The sequence below is a fragment of the Sarcophilus harrisii genome, chromosome 4, assembly GCF_902635505.1.
Source record: "Sarcophilus harrisii chromosome 4, mSarHar1.11, whole genome shotgun sequence".
Lineage (NCBI taxonomy): Eukaryota > Metazoa > Chordata > Mammalia > Dasyuromorphia > Dasyuridae > Sarcophilus > Sarcophilus harrisii.
Window position 1 is genome coordinate 372,470,953 of NC_045429.1, and position 23,633 is coordinate 372,494,585.

The window sequence follows — 23,633 nt, forward strand, 5'->3', positions numbered from 1 at the left end:
ATGTTCCACAATATCATCGAGACCACTGTTTAGTTTAGTTATTTTAATATATCTTCAGAAACTTTTAATTTATATAATCCTCTCCATATCCTCAACAGGATCATCTGCCAAGCTCCAAAATAAATGATCCTGGGTGCAACAGGAAGTTACTGAAGATTATCAACAAAGGGAATGATATAATCATATTATACTTTAGAAAGATTATTTTATGCAATGCAAAAGACAGATTGATGGAAGTAAATAAATAGAACTTGGAAGATTAACTAGGGAGTAGGGATGAGATGATTAACTAAAGTAGTAGTTCTACGAGTGGATAGAGTCAAGAAATGTGGAAAGAACATCAATAACACTTGGCACCTGATGCCTTCACAAGCAATCTATTCTTTTCATAATAATAACCTTGGGTTATCTTCTCTACTGCACTTCTCATGAGGGAGAAAACCCTGATGACTGACCATTATGCAATATTATCTCAACTTTCATGGTTACTTATTCCACATCTCTGCTGTTGCATACTCTTCTCTCTACCTCAAAATGTCTTATATATTCTTCTTTCTCTCTAAGAGCAAGAGTTTTCTTATTCTCCTCACCAGAGCTGACCACACTAACTACACTACACTTGATCTCCTGTTTCCTGCAGACCTTGAATTATTAATCATTTCTTATTATATGTTCAGCTCTCTCTAATTGGATCTTTCTCCTCTAAGAATCTGATTAGTTCTTAAACATCCTAAAATCCAACACAAAAACCCTTTTCTCAACCCTGCTATCTTCTGAAACCAACACACTCTCTCCTTCCTTTACTAGTTAAACTCTGAAAAAGGAGTCCACCTTCACTGGTATTATTTCCTTACTACTCATTCATCATTTAATCATTACAACCTCCCCCCCTTTCATAAGGGAACTAAACTATCCCTAAAACAGTAACTTTAACAAACACTGATTAATTACAATTACCAACTCAATGAAGATGACACCTAAATGACTTTCTATAGTCTTGACTTTTCTTTGGAACTCCAGATCTATTTTTTTGTTCACAGGTCATCTCTACTAGAATGTCCCATTAATACTTCAAATATAAGCAGGTTAAACTAAGCTCATCATCTCTTCTGCTATATACATTTCTCTTTTTAAATGTTATTGAGTGGGACAATCATTTATTAAATCTATGTTTGCAATGTTATGGTAACTTTGATTGTTTCTACTTTTTCACCTTTCATATCTAAGCAATTACCAAGTCCTACCAACTCTGCCTTCACAGAATTTCTAACATCAATTTCTACTGCTACTATTCTACAGGTTCTCATTTCCAATGGTCTGTACTCTTGAAATTGCCTTCTTATTGTGTTTCACATACTCAATTCTCTTCCGTTTCCAACCCAATCTTCATATCTCTGCCAAAATAACATTTTTAAATTTAAAAACGGATCTATTTATGTCACTTCACTGCCTGCATGCCAGCCCCAACCTCCCTGCAAACCCCACCCCCTCAAAAAGCATTAGTGAATAGCTATTCTCTCCAAGTGAAGTTTAAGCCTTTGGTTTGGCATTCAAGAATTTCAATAATCTGGGAACTAGCTTTATCTCATATTAATCCTATTTACACATTCCATGCTCCAAGCTAAAATATTCTACTATTTGACCCTGAATAGGCACTGAATTCTTGCTAATCTATGCCTAAACTACTGTTGTTTCCCATAGAATGTCCCTTTTTCTCTCTGAATTGAATTTGTCACTCCTTAAAAGCTCAACTTAAATGCCATCTTCTATAGGAAATCTTCCATGATCCCTATGCTTATCAACTTTTCTCATCAGACTTCACACAGCACTGTTTTGTACTTCTTCAATGCACTTAACTATATTTTATTGTACATTATATGTATCTCTGCTAATGTAATTATTTTCTTCCACTAGAATGAGTCCCTTGAGAAGGAATAGATTTTCTATCTTCCCTAGAGTCTGGCACAGTGCTTGGCATGCAACAAAAGCTCATGTGCCTATTCTTTTGTATTGTATGGGTAAAATCTCTAAAATCCCACTTCCATGTCCCATTATAGTATGCAGGATAAACCAGATTTGTCCTGTCAACTTTGAAAGCTGTTGTGTACAGGTAAGGGGAAAGACTGGTGAAATACCAAGAAAGAAATTGTGGAGGACTTTGGATAGCAAAATAAGGATACACTTTAAAGTATAATTCATTCAAAAAGCTGTGAGGCATTAATGACAATTTTTGAACTGGAGAATGTTTTGTTTACACAGTGCCTTCCATAAAACTACTTAATGAATACCTAATGTTATCGTTTTTAAAAATTTATTTTACTTTTAATTTATGGGATAAAACAAGCATTTCCATAATACAGTATAATAAAAACTGCCCATGAAATTGCATATCTATCATATAGAACTTGTTATTTCTTTTAAAGATAAAATAAAGTTATCATGTGAATTTCTTTTTTCCCTCTTTTATTTTGAACAAAGTGGGGGAAAAAAATCAGATAATTAAATATACTCTAACATTGAATATACCTACCTATATGCAAGGAAAAGTAGAAGTTGGTAGGATTATGACAAACATAAGTATTAGTAGGAGGGTGAACTGCTAAGAGGAAGTTGAAAATAAGTGTCAATAATTCCAAATCTGGGGGCGAACCAAGAACTTCTTCAATTATTTTCACAAAGGAGTTACAAACCTCCTGAGGAATGGAAGCCAGGTGCCCCTCTTTGTGTTCCTGGAAACAACAACATTATTTTAAAAAAAGAACTGTCAAATAACAACATTCTTCACTTCATAGTACATTTCTTTAAAAGGAGAATATTTATCTTAGAGAGAGCATGATGGAGGAGATAAATGCTTGGAGTAAAGGAGAACTGGGTTCAAAGCCTGTCCTGATACTTACAGGTTATACAGGAGTTCCAAAACAGGAATCCTATGTGAAAAGAAGTCCTTGAACTGACAAAAATCAAGGAACTTTTGCAAATAGGAATTAACTGGCTACCATAAAGTACACATATAGAATTGGATTATACTGAATAATTAGCATTATTAAATATTATTATTAAATATTTGCTGTCTGTCTCAATGTATATATATATGGCCCCAAATTTAGAATTCACTAATGGCATAATGGAAAGGGCAATGGATTGATAGTAAGAATTCCTAAATTCTATCCCCATAAACATGATGTGTAACTTTAGGCAAATCAATTAACCATGTTAGTATCAGTTTTCTCATTTGCAAAATGAGCCAGCTGGATTACATGATTTCTATATTCTTTTCCAATTCTAACATTCTGTGATGTAATCCAGGATGATGTAAGCCTGTAAGGCATAACATAAAAATATATAAACTGCTAAAGCTCGCTCTGCCAAAATCAAAGTGGTTAAATAATTTCTTGGCTTGTTTTAGGGCTAATTTCTTCCATGAAATGTAAAGGAAGCAAAATGGAAAACTGCTAATCAGGATCTGATGATCATCATTATACACAGCACTCAGGAAGCAAGACTGAAAGGGAAAGGGGATAGGGGATCAAAGATTACTAGGAAAGAGAATTAACAAGGCAGAAATAGGTAAAAGGTCAAGGGAGAAGGGCAGAGAATTAATTATTGGAAAGTAATAATGGAATGATTGATTATAAGGAAATGATGGTATAACTGGAGTGCATGAAGTTCTCCAGAGAAAAGATCATTTGGAGACTTTCACAGAAGAATGATCTAGAAATAGAAGAGAAAAGAGCAACAAGTATCCTAAGCCTTCCTCTCAGCTTCTCCTAGATTTGGAGTGATACAGTATTCAAGTTTCTAAAAGTGCAAGTGGATAGAAGAAATAACAATACTTTAAAAAAAGGATTATATGAAATAACATGTAAAACACTTTGCAAACCAAAAGTGCTATGCAAATGTTAGCGAGTATTTATAATATGAAACCAAATACTGGCTGAGGCAAGTCATTCTCCTTTGGCGGTCGTTCTGTTTTAAGAGCCCAATTGGAGTTTCCTTGGCAGAGATCCTGGAGTAGTTTTCCATTTTGATCCTGGAGTAGTTTTCCATTTCCTTCTCCAGCTCATCTGACAGATGAGGAAACTAAAGATAGCAGCGTTAAATGACTTGCTCAAGGTCACACAGATACTTTGCGTCTGGGGCTAGATTTGAGCTCAGGACAATGAGCCTTCCTGATAGCAGGCCCAGTGCCTCTCCAATGTGCCACTTTGCTTCCCTCATTCTCCTTTTAGATTGTTTAATTCTTAGAAAGTTTTCCTTACCCTGAGCCCATATTTGCTTTTATATAATGCCCATACAAATCTCCTAGTTCTGCCTTTGAGGTATAAGCAGAACAACTTTAATCTCTCTACAAAAGCTTATATTCCTAAATACTAAAGAATGTGGCAAGTAAAAAATGTTTTTTAAAGCATTTAAATTTCGTAAAAGTACCTGTAAAATCTGACAAGTTAGTAGAAAGTGATGAACCACTCGAGCTTTTAATAATTGCTTGATATTAAACATCTGTAGGTGGTGATTAGCTCTAATAAGGACTTCAAGTGCTGCCAAAAGAGTTCCCCAAACACCTTGCTGGAAAAATAAACAACAGCAATTAGCCAATGAGCAAGCTAAAATATGGTAAATGGCTTTCTAAAAATACATTCTACATACCAAATTAGCCACATTCTTAATGACAATGATCAAATTTATCTGAAAGTAAAGATAAACAACTCTTCTATAACTTGTCAAATGTTTTCTATTTGTGAATTTGCTGTTATTCAATTAGTTGCTAAGTATTATTAATTCTATCATATTGCTTTATCTTGAATTCATGACTTTTCCCACTGTCGTTGCCACTTAAAATTTCATTGCTTTTAAAATGTACTGATGCAAATCATCTAACACATCCCTCTTTCCTCCTCTTAATCATCCTATATATTCATGCCAAAGTAAATTCAGCAAAATACAGTTCAAAGCTTATCATTCCCCTTCTCAAAAAACTTCAATGTTTACATAGTCCAAGTTTCTTTATACCAGAATTCCAAATTATCTTTCCAGCCTTTCTTCCTCCTCCTACCTTTACAAAATAGGATTACTCCCAATATATTTCAATATTTTTACATCCCCTTGACTATTCTCCTGCTGTACTCTGAGTGAAAAATGTTATCTTTCCATATTTATACTTATCATAAACACATATTTCCAGGCTCAATTTAAATGCCGCAGCTTTAATGAAATCTTTCTTGATTCTTCTCCCAACTGTATGTGATATCTCCCACTTTGAAATATTTATAGCACCATGTCCACTAAAATAATTATGTGCACTTGTCATATATTCTATTTTTCTTAATCCCCAATGAGAATATAAACAACTTGATAGTAGGGACTGTCATGCATTTTTTTTTAACTCTCCCAGTATTAATTATAGTACACACTGCACATGGTGAATGCTAACATTTGTTGACTTTAAAAGTAACCAGGAAAAAAACCGCTTAAATCTGCTTGAACTTAAAAGCCACCATTTTAAAACTGTTTGTTCAAATGAAGGTCCCATACTATGAGAAAATTAACAAAAGGTGTATGCCAAGGATAAGAGAAGCCTTGGTTCAAAGATTTTCTGAGCAATAAAAGCACTTTTCAAAAAACATTTGAGAAAGTGAGAAAATGTTACTGCAACTGATTCTAAATAGTTTTAATTAACTGCTGCTGAATTTAAGAAATGTGCCTTTAAAGAAAAGAAAAAAAGCTAGGCCATATAAGACGGTGAATTCTTGTAATTCCTGCAAATGAAGAGGCTAAAGCTGATGGACGGACTGAGCTCACAAGTTCTAAGACATACTATACTAAACTAATCAGGTGACTGCACTCAGTCCAATACCAATCTGGTAAGCCTCCCAGAACAATGGAAAAGGGAAGAAAGGAGCAGTATTCTAGTTAAGGGGCAAACCAGAACAGGTAAGAAACAGAACATGTTAAAGCTCCTGTGCCAATCAAGGGTAGGATCTCTTCCATAAGCATCTACTGTACTGCATGGGTATGATAGAAAGAACCAATCTCAAACACAACAAAATAAGGTGAAAGTGAGAACTTGACTTCAGGCCTTCCCTATCCCACTGGCCTCTTTTCTGATGGAAGTCAAAGAGGAAGCTTGGGGGGAATGGGAATTCTTTCTCCAACTGTGCAGGCTCATATTCGATCTCTAGCTGTGCTCCTTCATTTTGGAGGGAAGAGAATTTGAGAAGCCAGGCCTGCTATCTGATCATCTGCTTCCAACATCCACTGGAAAAATCCACTGGCTCCCTGACAACTAGTCCTCCTTTGTGGGATCTTCTAGATCAGGCCTCCTAGCCACAGGTGTTCCTCAGGATTCTGTCCTGGACCTTCTTTTCATCTCCTCCTTTTACAAGGAGATTTCATCAGCTCTTATGGATTTAATTATCATCTCTATAACGATTCACAAATTTCCTTCCCCCTCTTTCCTTGGACATTGTCACCACTCTAATGCAGACCTTATCACCTTACACTCTGATGACTGCAAAAGCTTGCTGGAGGAACTGCTGTCTCAAGCCTTTCCCCATTCAGTTCTCAAAGTGATTTTCATAAAGTGAAGGTCTGATCATATCACAGCCGCCCATCTCCCACCTTGTCTCAAGCAATTGAATCCAATGCTGCTTATTATTTGCAAGATCAAATACAAAATGCTCTGTTTGGCATTCAAAGCCCTACATCATGGCATTTTCTCTGCTTTTCTCCCATGCCTGGAATGTTTTTCATCCTTTACTACAAAGACTGATGACTTCTCTGGTTTCTTTTTAATTTCCAAATAAAATCTCTTCTTTTACTGGAAAGCTTCCCCAATCACTCTTAGTTCTACACCTTCTTTCTATTAATTATTTCCTATTTACCTGCCCATAGCTTCCTTTGTATATATTTGCTTAACATGTTGCCTCTTCCATTATATTAAAAGCTCCTTGAAGACAGGGAATTTATTTTTCCTCTTTTTGTAACCCTTGTGTGCAGCACAACGCCTGGTACAGAGAAACAGTTATTGTTGTTCAGACATTTTCAACCCTGCCTAACTTTTTATGACCTATTTGGGGCTTTCTTGACAGAGACAATGGAATGATTTGCCATGTTCTTCTCTAGTTCATTTTACAGATGAGGAAATTAAGGCAAATATGGCTAAATGACTTGCCCAGGATCACACAGCTGGTAAGTGTCTGAGGCCAGATTTGAACTTAAGAAGTTGAGTCTTCTTGACTCCAGGCCCAGAACTCTGTGCACTATGGTGTCATCTAGCCATCCCTAGTAGATGCTTAATAAATGTTTACTGATAGATCAAGCCTTGAATTCATATTAAATATATTTTATAGTTGTACTAATTCCTATAGGCCAATATGTAGATGAAACAGCTTAAATATACACCGATCATTCTTTGTGTCTAGAAGATAACCCCCCTTTTAGTTTTTTAAAATCTTTCATTAATGTTCAAGACAATTGCCAGTTCATTAAAAAAAAAAAAAAAAAACCTCATTATGCATTCTCACACTATCTTTTAAAATACCATTTAATGTATTCATTTTCTATTTTGTATGGCTCATTTCCTCCTTTACAATATAAAATGGGCTTCAAATACTATATGTGAATATTCTTCAGCACAGTACCTTCCTCACAAGCAACAAAGTAACAGAAAACTAATGGTTAGAACTTAGTAAGCGCTTTGATTTTAGGTAACTCCCTTTTCCTCCCCAATCTATAAAAATGGAAATAGCAATGTTTATACCACAGAGCTCACAGAGTTGTAGTGAAAACCAAATGAGATAATACATCTACAAAATGTTGTGTAAGTTCTTAACATTTGTTGAATAAAATAATTATGTTATATGTTAGTACTTTGGTCTATTCACTTCAAGCATACCTCTACCTGGTTTGTTTCCTAATGATATAAAAAAGCTTCCAGCTATTAATATTATGCAGATTCCCTTGAGTTATGCATCCTATGATCTCACAGTAGATTCTGATGGTGATTGTGGAGTGGAACTTTATGGGCTCTTCAGAATGCCCAGTCATCTGAGCACTAAAATGCCTAGAAATATTGCATTAATCTATTCCACATATTGAGATGCTGATTCTAGTTGCCAATCTGATTTCAATTCCTTACCTGACCCTTATACTTGTCTTAACATTGATCAGCACCTAGATACTTCAAATCCTTTTCTACCTTTACTATCCTACCTTAACCCTTTAATCTTTAAACCACAGGGTAGATACCTTAACCATACTTTCATTACTCTGGCTTTGAGCTCTGAACACCAACCTATGCCCTGCATCATGGACTTTATAAGATGTTTCATGTCTCCTGGTTTTATATGACGCTATAAATTATAATTTTTCAGTACTTAATAACTTCATGCCCCATTCCTTAACTCCTACCATCATTCATCTCTAAATTGTACATAGATCTAATTCTGTGCATACCTATCCTGCCCAGTTTTCAGACCTGCCTCAGATCACAGCTGTCCATGATTTACAACTAGAAATAACCTACATATTTTTCTTTATGAGATAATATCACACTGAACTCCTTCTTAAAAAAAGGACAAATATTTATCAGTACATGCCTCTGCTTTAGACCATATCTTCCAATCAAGTAGCAATTCTTCTAATAACTTAACATCTTGGATTACTGCAGTGGATTCTATATCCAGCTTAAAGTGCCCATTCTCATTTATGCTGAGAATTTCTTCACCACAACAACCTTCAAGAAGGGTCTATGGAAAAGGCAAAAAGACAAACTTATTATCCAATCGAAAAACTTAATCCAGAAGTATTTTGTAAAAAGCTTAACTACAAATATTTACTTGATTTTTTTTTAAAAAGGTTTGGTTCTTTGCCATAGTAGGAAAAGTGGTACTTATAATATTAAATTCAAAATATTAGTAACAATCTAGCATTATACAAAATGCTTGTAAATAATTTTTTAAAATGAAAGCTTTAAAATATTTTTCAGATATATATATATATATATATTCGGGTTTCCAAATGTTAAATAGACCAAATCAAAAGTCAATCTTGTCTTAAATCTAATGAACAGATAGTTCATTCTATCTTTGGACTTCTAAAGAAATTTAAAAAAAAAAATAGTAATTTGCTCCATTCTACTGGAATCGCTGATCAGACAAAAAATAATAGCTTTTGAATAATTTAATTAGATAAGGAGAAAATATGGCATGTTAAATATAATCATTCACTTATTAAACCAGTTTTTTAAAGAAAGATGCTTTCAAAACATACAAAAGTTGCTGGTGCAAGCTGGAAAGGTATTAAACATATTACAAAAATTCAACCATTATAAAATCAGAAACTTTTTTATGGATACTTCAAACCCAAATTCCCATATGTAATAATTTATTACAAATAAGTGGGTTCTGATGATTACTTCTGAATAGAGAAAAAACATTTACATTCTTTCTCTTTTTCTATAAAAATTACAATTGAACATAAAATTGAGTACTGATATAAAGTTTTTGTAGAGATGGATTTAACTACACTCAAAAGTATGAAAACAGTTCATTGACTCATACCTTTAAAATGTGAAAGCCAACGATACATTTTTGTTTGATCAACACCTGATGGATCATGGAAAGTCCATTACAATTCTCCATTTCTTGCATTCTTTGCTGGTTGTATTTTGTTAATGAAAGTATTACTTGTAGTGCTAAAGCCTGAGTTTCCTCACGACTACTGATATCAACAACCTAAAATTAAAGTAGGTAAAATGTTTTGTTAAGAATATATTCTAACAAGGAAAATTTCTTAACAATATATAACATAATTTGAAAATTTATTCTGATATTTATTCTACCTATAACTTTTTATTTCTTCTGAATAGCCACAGATCTTGATTACATTTAATTGAAGAAAAAAACCTAAGTTCCTCAATACAAAACAAAAATTAAGTAAGCCTACATTCAAGTGCCAAAGTGATAATCTTACAAATCCCAGGAGGTTCTTGCAAGTAGTATTGGGAAAGCATGAGAGTGCTAATTCTATTTTTAGTAAAAATTAAAGTAGTAAGAACAAAGAAATTCTTGAATTTTAATTTTGACTTGAATTAATTTTCCTATTTTTATGTTTTATCTATAGCCTTTACATTATCTTCCTTTCTAACTATATCTCTGCAATCTATGACTTAGTAGATAAATCCTAAAGCACATATAAGAATGACTTGCTCCAGTCACAAAATTAGTAAATATTAAAGGAATTTGATTCCAAGTGTTCCTGACTCTAAGACCAACAATCTATTCATAACAATACTAAGCTGCTTTTATTGGGATTTTTTCCTTCTCTATCAGATTTGATTTTTTAAAAATTAAGAATTTATTAAAATTTTATAAAAACACAAAAGTTCTAAACATAGAGTTAAAATAATATAGCCAAGTACCTAATTACTGGTAATATTCTTTAAAATTGCATATTTATATATTATGAAATAACTATAATAGTATTTTGGAGGCACTTTCCCAAAACCTGGTCTCACTGATAATATTGTGCTACCTATGACTCTTTTTTCAACTACTAATTGAGATGTATATTTTTTCCTTTATAACAAATACAGAAGAAACCCGCATGTTACATAAAATGTGTCACATAGCAAAATTTGCGTTGCTTTGCTTGATCAATCAAAGAACTCTGTTCACTCAAAGCCAAAACATATTAAGATTTTCAGATTCATATTAAGATAAAATACTTTATCAAGAAAAATTGATATTTCTTGTTTAGATGAAGGAATATTGATAGAAAATAATACTAGTTCTAATAATAATACATGCCTGTTGTTTTATTACACTGCCAAAAAAAATTTCACTATCTCAAACATTTTCAATATTTCACTTAGCCTTTAAGGCTAACAGAATAATAAGAGAACAGTTTAAATAGTGTTGTGATACTAGATGATCATCTAATGGGTCAATAGTTTAGTTGTGGCAAAATCTGTGTTCTGATCATTTTTATAATTATATGATTTTTGTCCACTTTATTTTGCCCACTTTAATTTCTTCATAATAAGTAACATCGAGTTTCATTTTTAATAAGAGATGAATATAGTTTGCACATACGTTTGTAACTTTACAATCTCTAATTCTTACCCGAGCAAAGAGAAAGACAAATGCACCTGTCCCACCAATCTCATGCAGAATTCCCTGAAGAGATTTGTATTCAGTAGGCTGGAGACACTTTAAATGATGAGGTTCCAACAAGAAGCTTTGAGTCTCTTTTAAACTGAATGGTCTTTGAGATTGTACAACTTTTACTTGCCCTTTAAGTCTAATAACTGGTTCATAGATTGTGTACTGGGTAGGATGGCAAGTAGTATAAACTACAGCAAGAGCTTCCTGAAAAATAAATTATATTCTCTTCAGTGACAAATCCTTTTAACAGTGATAAAATTTCTAATTAATCTTTACATTTTTTTCTGTAAAGGGAAGAAAATTATTTCACTCAAGGCACACCAACCTTTGAAATGAGAGGCAAAGATTACAAAATCAACCACTTTAGAAACATTAAAAAACCAAAGCCTAGTTGGAATTAAAACAATAATAAGAACATGGTGATAAATTTAGAAAAAGCTATTCCTTTGTTTTAGATTTGTTCAACCAAATTAAAAATTATTTCAAAATACCTCATTCTTTTTATTACAATAAAATATGAAAAGCTGCCAAACCTAAATATAATCAATCAGAGATTTATTTTTTCCTAATGCAAGAGGATATTAAAGTTTTAGTTCAAAGTCATTTTATAAAAAATTTAGGAAAAATAAGGGCAGTTAGATGGTGCGATGGGGTAGAATACTAGCCCTGAAGTCAGGAGGACCTGAGTTCAAATCTGACCTCAGACATAATGCTTTCTAGTTGTGTAACCCTGGGCAAGTCACTTAATCCCAATTGCCTCAGGAAAAAAAAAAGTATATATATGAAAAATATGTTAAATAATATAAAACAGAATCCACCCTACTTAATAGATTTTCATTTCTTACTAGCTCCACAATATAACATCGAAAAGGTAGTTATTTTAAAATGATGTGAAATGTCCCCAAAAGTTTCAAGTTTTTAGAGCTTTAAATTGTACTAAGTGCAGACTAAAGGATATTTTCTTTCACTTTATTTATTTTTCTGTTTTTTTTTTCTTTTTGAAGTATGACTAATGTGGAAATATATTTTTTCATGATTTCACAGGTATAATAGATATAGTATTACATGCTTTCTCAATTGGAGAGAAAAAGGTGAAAAGGTAAGAGAGAATTCAGAATGGATGACAAAATCTATATAAATACTACACTAAGATTTTGGGAATTTGGGGGACACAGAACAACATACAACAAATAAATCTAAGGCATTATTCTTTCCCAAAAAAAAACAGATGAAAGCAAAATATTAATTCTTAATTACATTAATAGTTAGCATTTATATAAGTGCTTTAAGGTTTGTAAGGTTACTTTATTTATAAATATTATCTAGTTTGATCTTCACAACAACCCTGGCAAACAGGTGCCATTATTTTACAGAAGAAGACCCAAGCGGATAAAGGTTAAGTGACCTGATCAGGATCACATAGCTAGAAAATATCTAAGGCCAGATTTGCATTCAGCTCTTCCTCATGTCAGGTACAAAGCTCTATCCAAAATACCCAACTCACTCTCTTGCATTATTAATGTATAGTCAATATGTGAATAATATTTTTTTAATTCTTGAGAATTTTCCATTACAAATTGTAGAAATTCTATTTCAAGTTCCATCTCATGATTCCCTTTCTCTGTTTCTCATGTAATATTAATGTTCTTCCACTAAAATACTAACATAGCACTCCATTATTGTATGGAGTTAACTCTGGGTTTATAGAATCATAGCAGAGTATAGAAGTTTCTGTCAACCTTGAAAGGCTTTAATTTAAAGGCAAAGGAAAAGACTATATATCTGTCAACTGAAGAACAGCCTAAATAAGCTTGGAAAGATTCATCTCAGAAGATTCAATTGTTTGATTCTTTTGGGAGAAGTGTATTTGGCTGCAGAAACTCTACTAAGTAAGGAGAGGTGCTATACTGATGGTGCTAGATACATGTGAAATAGGACAATTTTTAAAAGAATATCCTTATCAAAATTTGTGAGCATAATGAAAGAATGAAGTAATCAAAACTATCAATAAGAAGGTAATCAAAATATTAATTCATTAAATTTTTATAGACATTAATTACAAAGCAATATTAATCTTTTAAGAAAGGCTTCATTACGGAAGTAAAGACAAGATGGAGGAATAAAGACAGGGACTTGTCTGAGCTCTCTCCTAAAGCCTTCCAAATACCTTTAAATAATAACTCAACAAATTTCAGAGCATCAGAACCCATAAAAAGACGAAGCAAAACAATTTTCCAACCAAAAACAACTTAGAAGTTCAGCAGGAAAGGTCTGTTGCACCAGGGTGAGAGTATATCTCAGTCCCAGTCCCAGAAAACCAGAAGTGGGTCTTGGGACCATGAATCAGTGATGGCAGGAGTGGTTTGCAGACCTCTCAGCCTAAAGACACCAAAGATTACTTGGAAGTGTGGCAAGAAAGGTTTGTCACACTAGGGTTCGAGGAGAGCCACAGCAAACCAGGAGAGGCCCTAAAAAGCCACTGAATCTGCAATAGTAGCAGTAGCAGAGGTCTTAGACCACAGATGTTAAGGGGGCCGAACAGATCAGAAGGATATTATGGGCTCTCTTTGCTAGCACTGAAGCAAGACTTTTACTCTGCCTATACTCAGTTCTGGTTGCTCATAATTCCAGGGGAAGGAGAAGCAATAGCACACTGGAACTTAGAGCCACAGTGGATCAGGGACCCTCCTCTCACAGTTTTCAGGTTAGAAAAGAGTTTTTGTGGTCACTCACAGACCAGAGTATATAGACCAAGGAAAGTAAACATACCTCTCCTTGGCTCATATCACCCTCGAAGAACTGAGAAATTATATATTCCTAAAAGAATCTCTGAAAACAGTTGTACAAAACCCCAGAACCTTGGGACACTGCACCCTCCATCCTGGAAACAGAGCCCTACTTTAAGAATTAAAAGCCAAGTAATAGACTGAGGAAATGAGCAAACAATAGAAAGAGATTCAGATCATAGAAAATTACTATAATGACAAGGAAGATCAAAACACGCACTCAGAAGAAGAAAGCAAAGTTAAATCTCCTACATTCAAAATAAGAATTGATCTCAGGCCATGAAAGAGCTCAAAAAGGATTTTGAAAATCAAGTAAGAGAGATAGAGGAAAAACTGAAAAGAGAAATGAGAATAACCCAAAGAAGTACCAAAAAACCAATAAGAAGAATGCCTTAAAAAGCAAAATTGGCCATATGGCAAAGGGGGTACAAAAGCTCACTGAGGAAAGTAATTCCTTAAAAATTAGAATTGAACAAATGGAAGTTAATGACTTTGCAAGAAATCAATAAATAATAAAAACAGCCAAAGTACAATTTTAAAAACCCCAAAAGAATGAACAATTAGAAAATAATGTGAGATATCTCACTGGAAAAACAGATCCAATTATTGGTCTACCTGAAAATCATGATCAAAAAAATAAGCCTAGATATCTTTTAAAAATTACTATGGAAAACTGTCCTGATATTCTAGAAGCATAGAGTAAAAGAAAAATGGAAAGAATCCATCAATCCCTCCTAATAGATACCCCAAGATGAAAACTCCCTGGAATGTCATGTTAAATTCTGGAACTCCCAGGTCAAGGAAAAATACTGCAAGCATCCAGAAAGAAACAATTTAATTATAGTAGAGCCACAGTCAGGATAACACAAGATTTAGCAGTTTGTATATTAAAAGAACAGAGGGCTTAGAATAAGATATTTTGAAGCTAGGATTAAAACCAAGTACCTACTTAGCAAAATTCAATATAATTCTTCCAAGGAAAAGGTGGGTGTTCAATGAAGTACAGCACTTTCAAGCATTTGTAATGAAAAGACCAGAGCTGAATAGAAAATCTGATTTTCAAATATAGGTATCAAAAGTAACATAAGAATATAATCAAGATGGAAAAATCATAAGGAATTCAATAAGGTTAATTTGTTTACATTCCTACATGAGAGGATGATACTTGTAGTTCATAAAAACGTTCTCATTTTTAGGGCAGTTAGAAAGAGTAGATGTAGACAGAAGGTACTAGTGTGAATATGAAAGGATTATATGTAAAAAAAAAATTATGGAGTGAGAGGAATGTACTGGAAAAAAGGGAAAGAGGAAGTTGAATGGCATAAAAGAAACAAGAAAAAGCTTTTACAATAAAGGGGAGAGTGAAGGAATTAATCTCACTCTCATCAGAATTGGCTCAAAAAAGAAATAACATTCACACTCATATATAAAATAGAATAGTATAGAAAGCTATTTTACCCTGTAGTAAAATAGGATGAGAAAAGATTAAGAAAAGGGGGAGGTGAGTGATAGAAGAGAGGGTATATTGGGAGAGGAAGTAGTTAGAAACAAAGCATTTTTGAGGAGGGACAAAGTGAAAGAAGAGAGAGAATAGAATAAATGTGTGGGAATACAGTTAATAACAGTAATTGTAAAAAGCACTTTGAAGCAAATTTTTCTAATGATGAAGACCTCATTTCTCTAATTTCTCAAAGTGAGTCAAATTTATAAAAAATATGAGCCATTCCCCAATTGAAAATGACCAAAAAACATGAACAGTTTTCCAATGAACTAATAAAACTATTTATAGCTACATGAAAAAAATAACTCACTATTAATTGGAGAAATTACAATTCTGAGCTACCACCTCACACCTATTAGATTAACTAATGAAACAGAAAAGGAAAATGACAAATGCTGGAGAAAATGTGGGGAAAATGAGACATTATAACATTGTTGGTGGAATTGTGAACTGATTCAACCATTCTGTAGAGCAAATTGGAACTATGCCCAAAGGGCTATAAAATCATTCATACCCTTTGACTTAATGCTACTACTAGGCATGTATCTCCCCAAAGATACTTTTTTTCAAAAAAGGAAAAGAATCTATAAATGCAAAAATACAGCAGTTCTTTTTCTGGACAAAGAATGGGAAATTGAGCGAATGTCCATCAATTGAGGAATGGCTGAATAAATTGTGGTATGTAAATGTGATGGAATATTATTGGTCTGGGAGAAATGATGATCAGGATGTTCTCAGAAAAACCTGGAAAGTCTTCCATAAGTTCATGCAAATTAGAATGTACTGTGTACAAAACAACAGCAATGCTATGGGATGATCAGCTATGAATGACTTTGCTATTCTCAGCAACACAATGATCTAAGACTACTATCCATACCCAGAAAAAGAACTGATGTGTCTGAATACAGATTGAAGTGTATTTTTTTAAATTTATTTTTCTTTAGGTATTTTTTTTTTCAGGGAGAGGGGAGGGAGATCTGTACTTTGTTTTGCAACATGACTTTCGTGAAAATAATTTGCATAATTTCATATGTACCTTCTCAGAGGGAGGAAGGGGGAGAATCTGGAACTCAAAGTTTAATGTTAAAAATAAAATATTAAATTAAAAAACAAAAGGCTTCATTAATGTGGTTTATATATACATCTATTCAGAACACAAAAATAAAAATAAACATTTTTACATAGGAAAAGCTATTTTAATAGCAAAATTTGGGGACCTATGGTAGAATGAATCAATATGACAAATGTTAATTAAGTACCTACTATATACAGGGAATTGTACCAGCTACAGTAGATACACAAAGGAAAAAAAAGAATAAGGTTAACATGCAAAATGATACTTTTCCTGATTAATATTGCCTCATTAATAAATGACTCATAAATATTTATCCCCCAAATTCATAAGTGACCTGCAAAACTGCAAAGTGCTAGAATAATGTTATTATGATTCCAATAGCCCAAAATAATAAAAATTCTACAGAGGCAATGGGCTGAATATCAGAATGTATAATTTTTCAATAGAAATCATATTTAAACGATGGAAAATCAAGAAAACAAAAGAGAAAGACTCTCAAAGCTTATTTAAACAAATAATTCTGGGTTATAACAAAATAAACACAAACACACACAGTACTATGAAATTCTCTAATCACTTTTCAAACTTACAATTAAGGGGTCAATGTCCACATCTTTTTGGGTCATAAAGAGTTCTCTGATTTGTTCACACTGCAGAATTTCTTTATTAATATATTTGGAGTGATAGTTTCCTGATTTGCCATATTTACAAGGCATTAGAGAAGTGTAGTCAGGTCCACAAGCATAAAGATAAAAGGCCTCTTGTGAACCAATCTTGGCTCCTACATTGGAGGAAAACAAGTAGTTAGTTCTTCAAAATGTGCCAGGCACAATTATCCATAAAAAGCATGAATCTGAAAGTTACAGTATTTTCTTTTGTTTGTTTTTTTTAAGTTTTTTTTGGGGGGGGAGAAGGGTTATGATCACGAATCATAACACAATTAATTCCTTCTCTCTCTGTATTTTGTATATACATGATTGCTTATGTGCTGTTTCCCCAATTAATACTGTGAACTCCTTGAGGGCAGCAACAATGGTTTTGTCTTTCTTTGAAATCCCATGTGTTCGCATAGCACCTGGCACACTGTAAATGTTTAATATAAAAGTAAAGGAAACATTATTGTGCTGTAAGAAACAATGGGCATAAAGATTCAGAGAAGCATAAACAGAATTATATGAACTACTACAAAGTGAAGGAAAACCAGGAAAATCATAATGATGAAAACAAAGCAAATGGAAAAAACAACAAAAAATCTAAACTGGATGTTTCAATATAAAACTTAGAGAAGAATTTTTAGAAAACATCTACCCTTAGGAGCAGGTGGGTGGCACAATGGATGGAACACTAGCCCTGAAGCCAGGAAGACCTGAGTTCAAATCTAATCTCAGACACTTAACACTTCCTAGCTGTGTGACCCTGGGCAAGTCACTTAACCCCAACTGCCTCAGGAAAAGAAAAAAAAAAGAGAGAAAAAACATCTCCCCTTATAAAATGCTATAGATAACACCAAAATTTTAAAATGTTGGTTTTGATGAATTATTTTGTATTTCTTCTTTTTTTTAAAAAAAAAATATCATAAGGAATGGTTCTTTGGGAGGAGTTAAATGGGGGTGTGGTAAGAAACAGATGCCATAAAACCAAAAGATATTAATAAAAATGTATTTTAAAAAGAACAATAACAGTAATGAGACACATGACACTAACAAGCTTATTTTTTCAAAAAGGGTAGACAAAAGTGAGACAACCTAACCACAGAAAGTTACTATGGGAATAAGAAAAACTGGGGTTCATGTTTAGAAAAGGATACTGAAACTTAAAAAACTCTTCTTATTCCAAAGAGTAACATCAAATGGACCCCATCCCAAAAAAACTCACAGAAGAACTTTAAAAATCAAATGAGACTGAAGAAAAACTTATACTTAATAATAATTGGAGTGGGATAAGGTGTATAGATTAATGGGAATGAGATAAAGAGGCAAGGAAAGGATGAGGGGAGAAATAAAAGGAATCCTTGGAGGGGAGAGGTTAAGAATAGCAAGATAGACTATTAGGTAGAAATAGAAGAATTAGCAGGAATAGGAAGTAAGAAATACACATAAACAAAATAATAGATCAGTGTTAAAATTTATTAGACAAAAAAAAAAAATTAGGGACAGTAATCACTGATCTCAAAGTTAAAGTTAAAATGGATTCAATCAAAAGACAAAAAATTAGGGAAACCACTATATGCCAGCCATATTAATTTTGTTTTAAACCATTTACAACAACTAGATAGCCTAAAGCTATGGGATGATGAATGAGATGGCGATGAAATGATGATGAATTGGTGGATGTAGAAAAATATGGAAAGACTCAGATCTAAGAAGGATGATGTTATCCATATTTAAAAAACAAGAGGTCAAACAAGTATAGTACAACCGCCTATAGATTGCATGTACATGTATCTGTGTATATACATGTATGATTATAGGTATCTATGTAGATGTATTTGTATATGGTGACATATGTGTGTAGATAGACATACACAGACATAGATATATCCATGTTTAACTGTACCTGCCTAAGGGAAGTGTCAGAAAAGGCAAAAAAAAAAAAGAATAAAGTAAAAAGTGTACCACAAAGAACAAAAGAAAACCTATAAAGAAGCAAAGAATAGATGGACACTTCTGAATATAATGTGTTTTATTATATATGCTTTCTTGAAATAGAAATTTATTGTTACATATTTTGAATCCTCTCATGTTCTGCTGGGTACATAAAAATGTTCTTTTTCTGTTTTTCTTTTTTCTATTTTGTATTTTAGTTTTAAATAAATACATTCATCTTTTTCAAAAAGTGATAAGAACCTACACTAGCTGAATGACTACAGAGAAAGCAATGTATATATGAAAGATGCTGGGGAAAGGTAAAAATGACAAGACTCAGCATTTTAATCGTCATGAAAACAAAGACACCAAAAAATTTTTTTTTAAAATAAGACAAATAGACCCTAATTACCAAACTTTCTTAGAAATTCTTCAAAGAGTAAGAACATACCATTGAAGAGAAGTAAATTTCCCAGATCCCATCTTCCAGTCAATCGTAAAAATTCTTCTTGGGATGATGAGCAATGGCCAATCATGCAAAATGTTTTATTACTGTCAGATGATAAACTTGTTCTCCTGGGAAGTGTGTAATCCAAAACCACATCAGATTTCCTAAAATTAAAATTGTTAGTTAAATTAGCCCATTAGTACAAAGTTCTAAGTAATAAAGCAAGTATTTAGTAATATGAAGAATCAAAGTTGAAAAATTCTTTGAAACTCTGTCCATTTTTGTATATGTAACCTATTTTGTTTACAGATAATCTCCACCATAAAAACAATGTGATTAGGCCCAAAGTCACTGTGCCTCATATAGTGCAAAACATGAAATAGAATCATTAAATACTTGTTCATTAAGTGCTCCCTCCAAAAATAATAACAAAATTCTTATTTTTTACCCTCATTTTCATAATGTGAATTTTCCCTAATGACCTTTTTCTGTTTACATTCTAGTCTTCTACTGATCATAATCTACCTCCTAGGCCATGAACAGGGATGCTTAGACTCTGCCCTGGGTCCTTCAGTCTACCTACTTTCCTAATGATCTTCCCTATGGAATGTTCTTTCCTAATGATCTTATCAGCTCCCATGACTTCAGTTATTATTTTTATACAGACGACTTTTGAATCTAGGTCTTTGGCCTTTATTTCTCTCATAAGCTCCAGCATAGATATAACCACTGCTTGCAGGACCTCTTCATCAAAATGTTCCATTTCCATTTCAAATACATCATATCTAAAACTACAAACTCGTTCTGAATTTCTCCTAATCATCCTTCACCCTAACTTTCCTATTTCTAAAAAATCCCAAACTCCAACAAGATCCCTTTCTGTCATCCCTATTCACATCATCAGTCTTTCCTTCACATTAGTCTTATCAATTCTAACATAAAATCTTTCACACTTAGGAGCAGCTAGGTGGTACTGTGGATAGAGCATCAGCCCTGAAATTAGGAGGACCTGAGTTCAAATATGGGTTCAAACACTTAACACTTCCTAGCTGTGTGACCCCTGGGCAAATCATTTAACTCCAATTGCCTCAAAAAAAAAAAAAAAAAAAAAAAAAAACTTTCCCACTTGTTGGAATCTTTACAAAGTGTTAAGCCATTAGAGTTGATAGAGACAATAATTACCTAATTTAGCATGGTTCAATATGATTGATTTGATCTTAGAAAGAGATATTTTGGGCCAGAACTTGAAACAAGGTACTAAGTACAATTGATAAACAATAATGCTTGTGTTCACACCTCCCTTGAAGTTCTTAGGGCCAGAGAGCACTCTGGGAGATAATCCAGAATCCCTCTCTTTCTTTGAGAAGGTAAACAATTTCAAAGTATATAGTATAGCTATATACTTCCCCCCATATTAGTGATGTTGAAAAGAAAACACAGGCAAAACATCAACAACAGCAACACCCACTTATCCCTTTCTCTTCATTATCATTACTAATACCTCAGTTCTAGCCTTCATCACCTCTTAATTGGTTTCCCAGTCTCCAGTTACTCCCCTCAACAAGCCATAATACCCAGAGATGCTAAAATAATTCTTATTAAAATATACACCATCACCTGGTCAAGAAGGTGCAGTGACTTCCTAATGCTGCTAGGATAAAGTATAAATTTCTTTGTTTGATATTTAAAGTCTCTAACAATATAGACTTAGATTTGTCTATTGTACCTCACATATTAGTATCCAAACAATCTCCCCTATTTGCTATTCACCATATATGAGATTCCACATTGTGCCCTAACATTTAGAAAACACTATCTAATTTCTACCTCCCAGAGTCCCTCATTTCCTTGAAGTTTTAGATAAATGGGTTGCAAAACGGTATATATAAGAGTATCACCTACAAGTTGTCTTTCTTAATTCCTCTCAGTTAATTCTCCCTTCAAAAATCATTTTGCATTTGCTTTCTATCTATTTCGTTGTATACAGGTTATATCCCCAAGAAGAATGTAAATTCCTTGAGGGCACAGGCAGTTATTGGTGTTGTTTTAGTCCCATAATATAAAACCATACCTTGTACACAGTATAGTCAACACATTTTTGATGATGTCGATTATTCTTTAGGATGACATTTATATTGCCCAATGAAATGCCTTATTTGGGAAATCTTAACCAATAACTATCATCAGTTGATAAAAGTAGCCACAAATTAATAAAAGCTTGGAATAATTGCTTGATGATCACTTTAAACTGTACAATGTGTATTTTGAAGTAATCCAGAGATAGGAATGTATGGGGAGGAAAGAGGAGTAGAAATTAAATAAAGGCAAACACTTAGAAACTTGTGTACCAACATTTTTTGGCTTAGTAACTTATATGACAGTGAACATAAAGCCATTACAAAGAAAGGAAAGCCATCTATAGTGGCTGTATCTTCCCTCACCTATGATCAAACACAACATAAGGTTCTAGGACCCAGTTCATTAAACTTTGTACTAAAATGGAAATTGTAGTGTCATCTTTGATTCTGTATTCACTCTCACTCTAAATATTCAATGCTGTCAACCTTATCAAATCTTGTTTAGGCCCTCTGTCTTCACACAGCTACATTTGTTCAAGTCCTCATTCTCTCATTTGTGAATATAGAAGCTGGTTTCAGGATTATCCATTCAATCATGAAAAAGCATTCTTTTTATTTTTCTACCTCCCTCTCCAGCCAATTAAATTATCGTTCTTATCTTTTCTCCCTTTTACCACCACACTAATCAAAAAAGTATTTTACACCCAATACTTCCACTTCCTTACCATTTAATATCTCCTCAGTTCCTTGTAATTTGCTTCCTTTTCTACCACTCTGCTGTGGTCAAAGGTCAACTGTTCTTTTTATATTTTGAAATTGCTTTTTTTCATTTTAATTCAGTAGCTCCTGATCCCCTTTGCAATCAATTATTTTAATGATAAGGTACTAGTCTAGATCTCTTATTTTCCCTATCTACACCTTGAAGGTGACTATCATCTTTATATATAGATTATTACATATCTTTATTTCCAAAAGTTTTTTCAAGTTGAAGATTCCCATATTACATAGCTTACAAAGTACATCTACTTGGATGTTCTTGACTAATACTGAGAAAGTCACTCATTACCTTCACTTCTTCTCCTCATATTCTCTTCTATGGATTCCATAAGTCTTCTAAGTCTACATAAGCTTCTAACTTTGTCATTCAACTGAAAACTGTTTTCTCCATAGTTACTAATTATTTTTAATCACAAAATGTAATGATCTCTCTTCAATACTGATCTTTCTGATCTCTCTGTAGCACTGGACACTGGTGATCACTTTCTCCTACTCCTACCTCTCTAGGCTTCCATGATACTCTTCTCCTGATTCTCTCCTCATTCTTCTTGACTGGTTCTTCACCCATGTCACATCCATAATATCTCCCAAAGTCTGCCTTGAGCCCTCTTCTTTTTCAGCAACATTATCTTACTTATTGATTTCATTAACTCCCATGTATTTAAGCAGTGGTGTCAAACTCAAACCGAAAAGGATTCCTATGGACAGCATATTGACTTAGAAAACCATAAATTAACATATTTGTGTTATATTTTTATTTATTTTGTTAAACATTTCCAAATTGCATTTTAATCTGGTTCCTTGGCTTAATATTACCTCTGTATTATAAATTACCATTTCTATGCAGATTATCATATCTATATAATCAAACCATATCTCTCTCCTGAGCTCCAGTTTTAAATCTTCAGCTTTTACTGAATATCTCAAACTGAATGTCCCATATTCATCTCAAACTCAACATATCAAAAATAGAACACAGTTTTTCATACTCTTCTTACTAATTTTCCCATTACTGTCAAGGAATCCATCATCCTATTGGACACAGAGGCTCACAAACTCTTCTCTTATTCCTCTCAAAATATCTAATCTGTAACCAAATTTTGTCACTTGTGCCTTTTTTTTTTTAAACATCTCTTACTTATATTTCTCTCTCTGCACTGTTTCTGCACAACCTTAGTCCAGGCCCTCCTCATATCTTGTCTCAACCACTTTCTTTGA

At 33.2% G+C, this 23,633-nt stretch overlaps 1 protein-coding gene across 7 annotated transcripts in view; it reads right to left on the minus strand.

The window, feature by feature from the left end:
- The window catches only part of LYST (lysosomal trafficking regulator), a 221,227-nt gene that overhangs the window by 100,488 nt on the left and 97,106 nt on the right, over positions 1-23,633 (minus strand). For all 7 annotated transcript variants that reach the window (XM_031966940.1, XM_031966938.1, XM_031966939.1 and 4 more), the window contains exons 15-21: positions 19,564-19,724; positions 17,118-17,308; positions 11,124-11,369; positions 9,561-9,734; positions 8,598-8,747; positions 4,429-4,566; positions 2,531-2,729 (exon numbers count right to left, since the gene is read on the minus strand). In XM_031966940.1, coding sequence (XP_031822800.1) covers positions 2,531-2,729; positions 4,429-4,566; positions 8,598-8,747; positions 9,561-9,734; positions 11,124-11,369; positions 17,118-17,308; positions 19,564-19,724 — 1,259 coding nt within the window. The remainder of the gene's footprint in view (positions 1-2,530; positions 2,730-4,428; positions 4,567-8,597; positions 8,748-9,560; positions 9,735-11,123; positions 11,370-17,117; positions 17,309-19,563; positions 19,725-23,633) is intronic.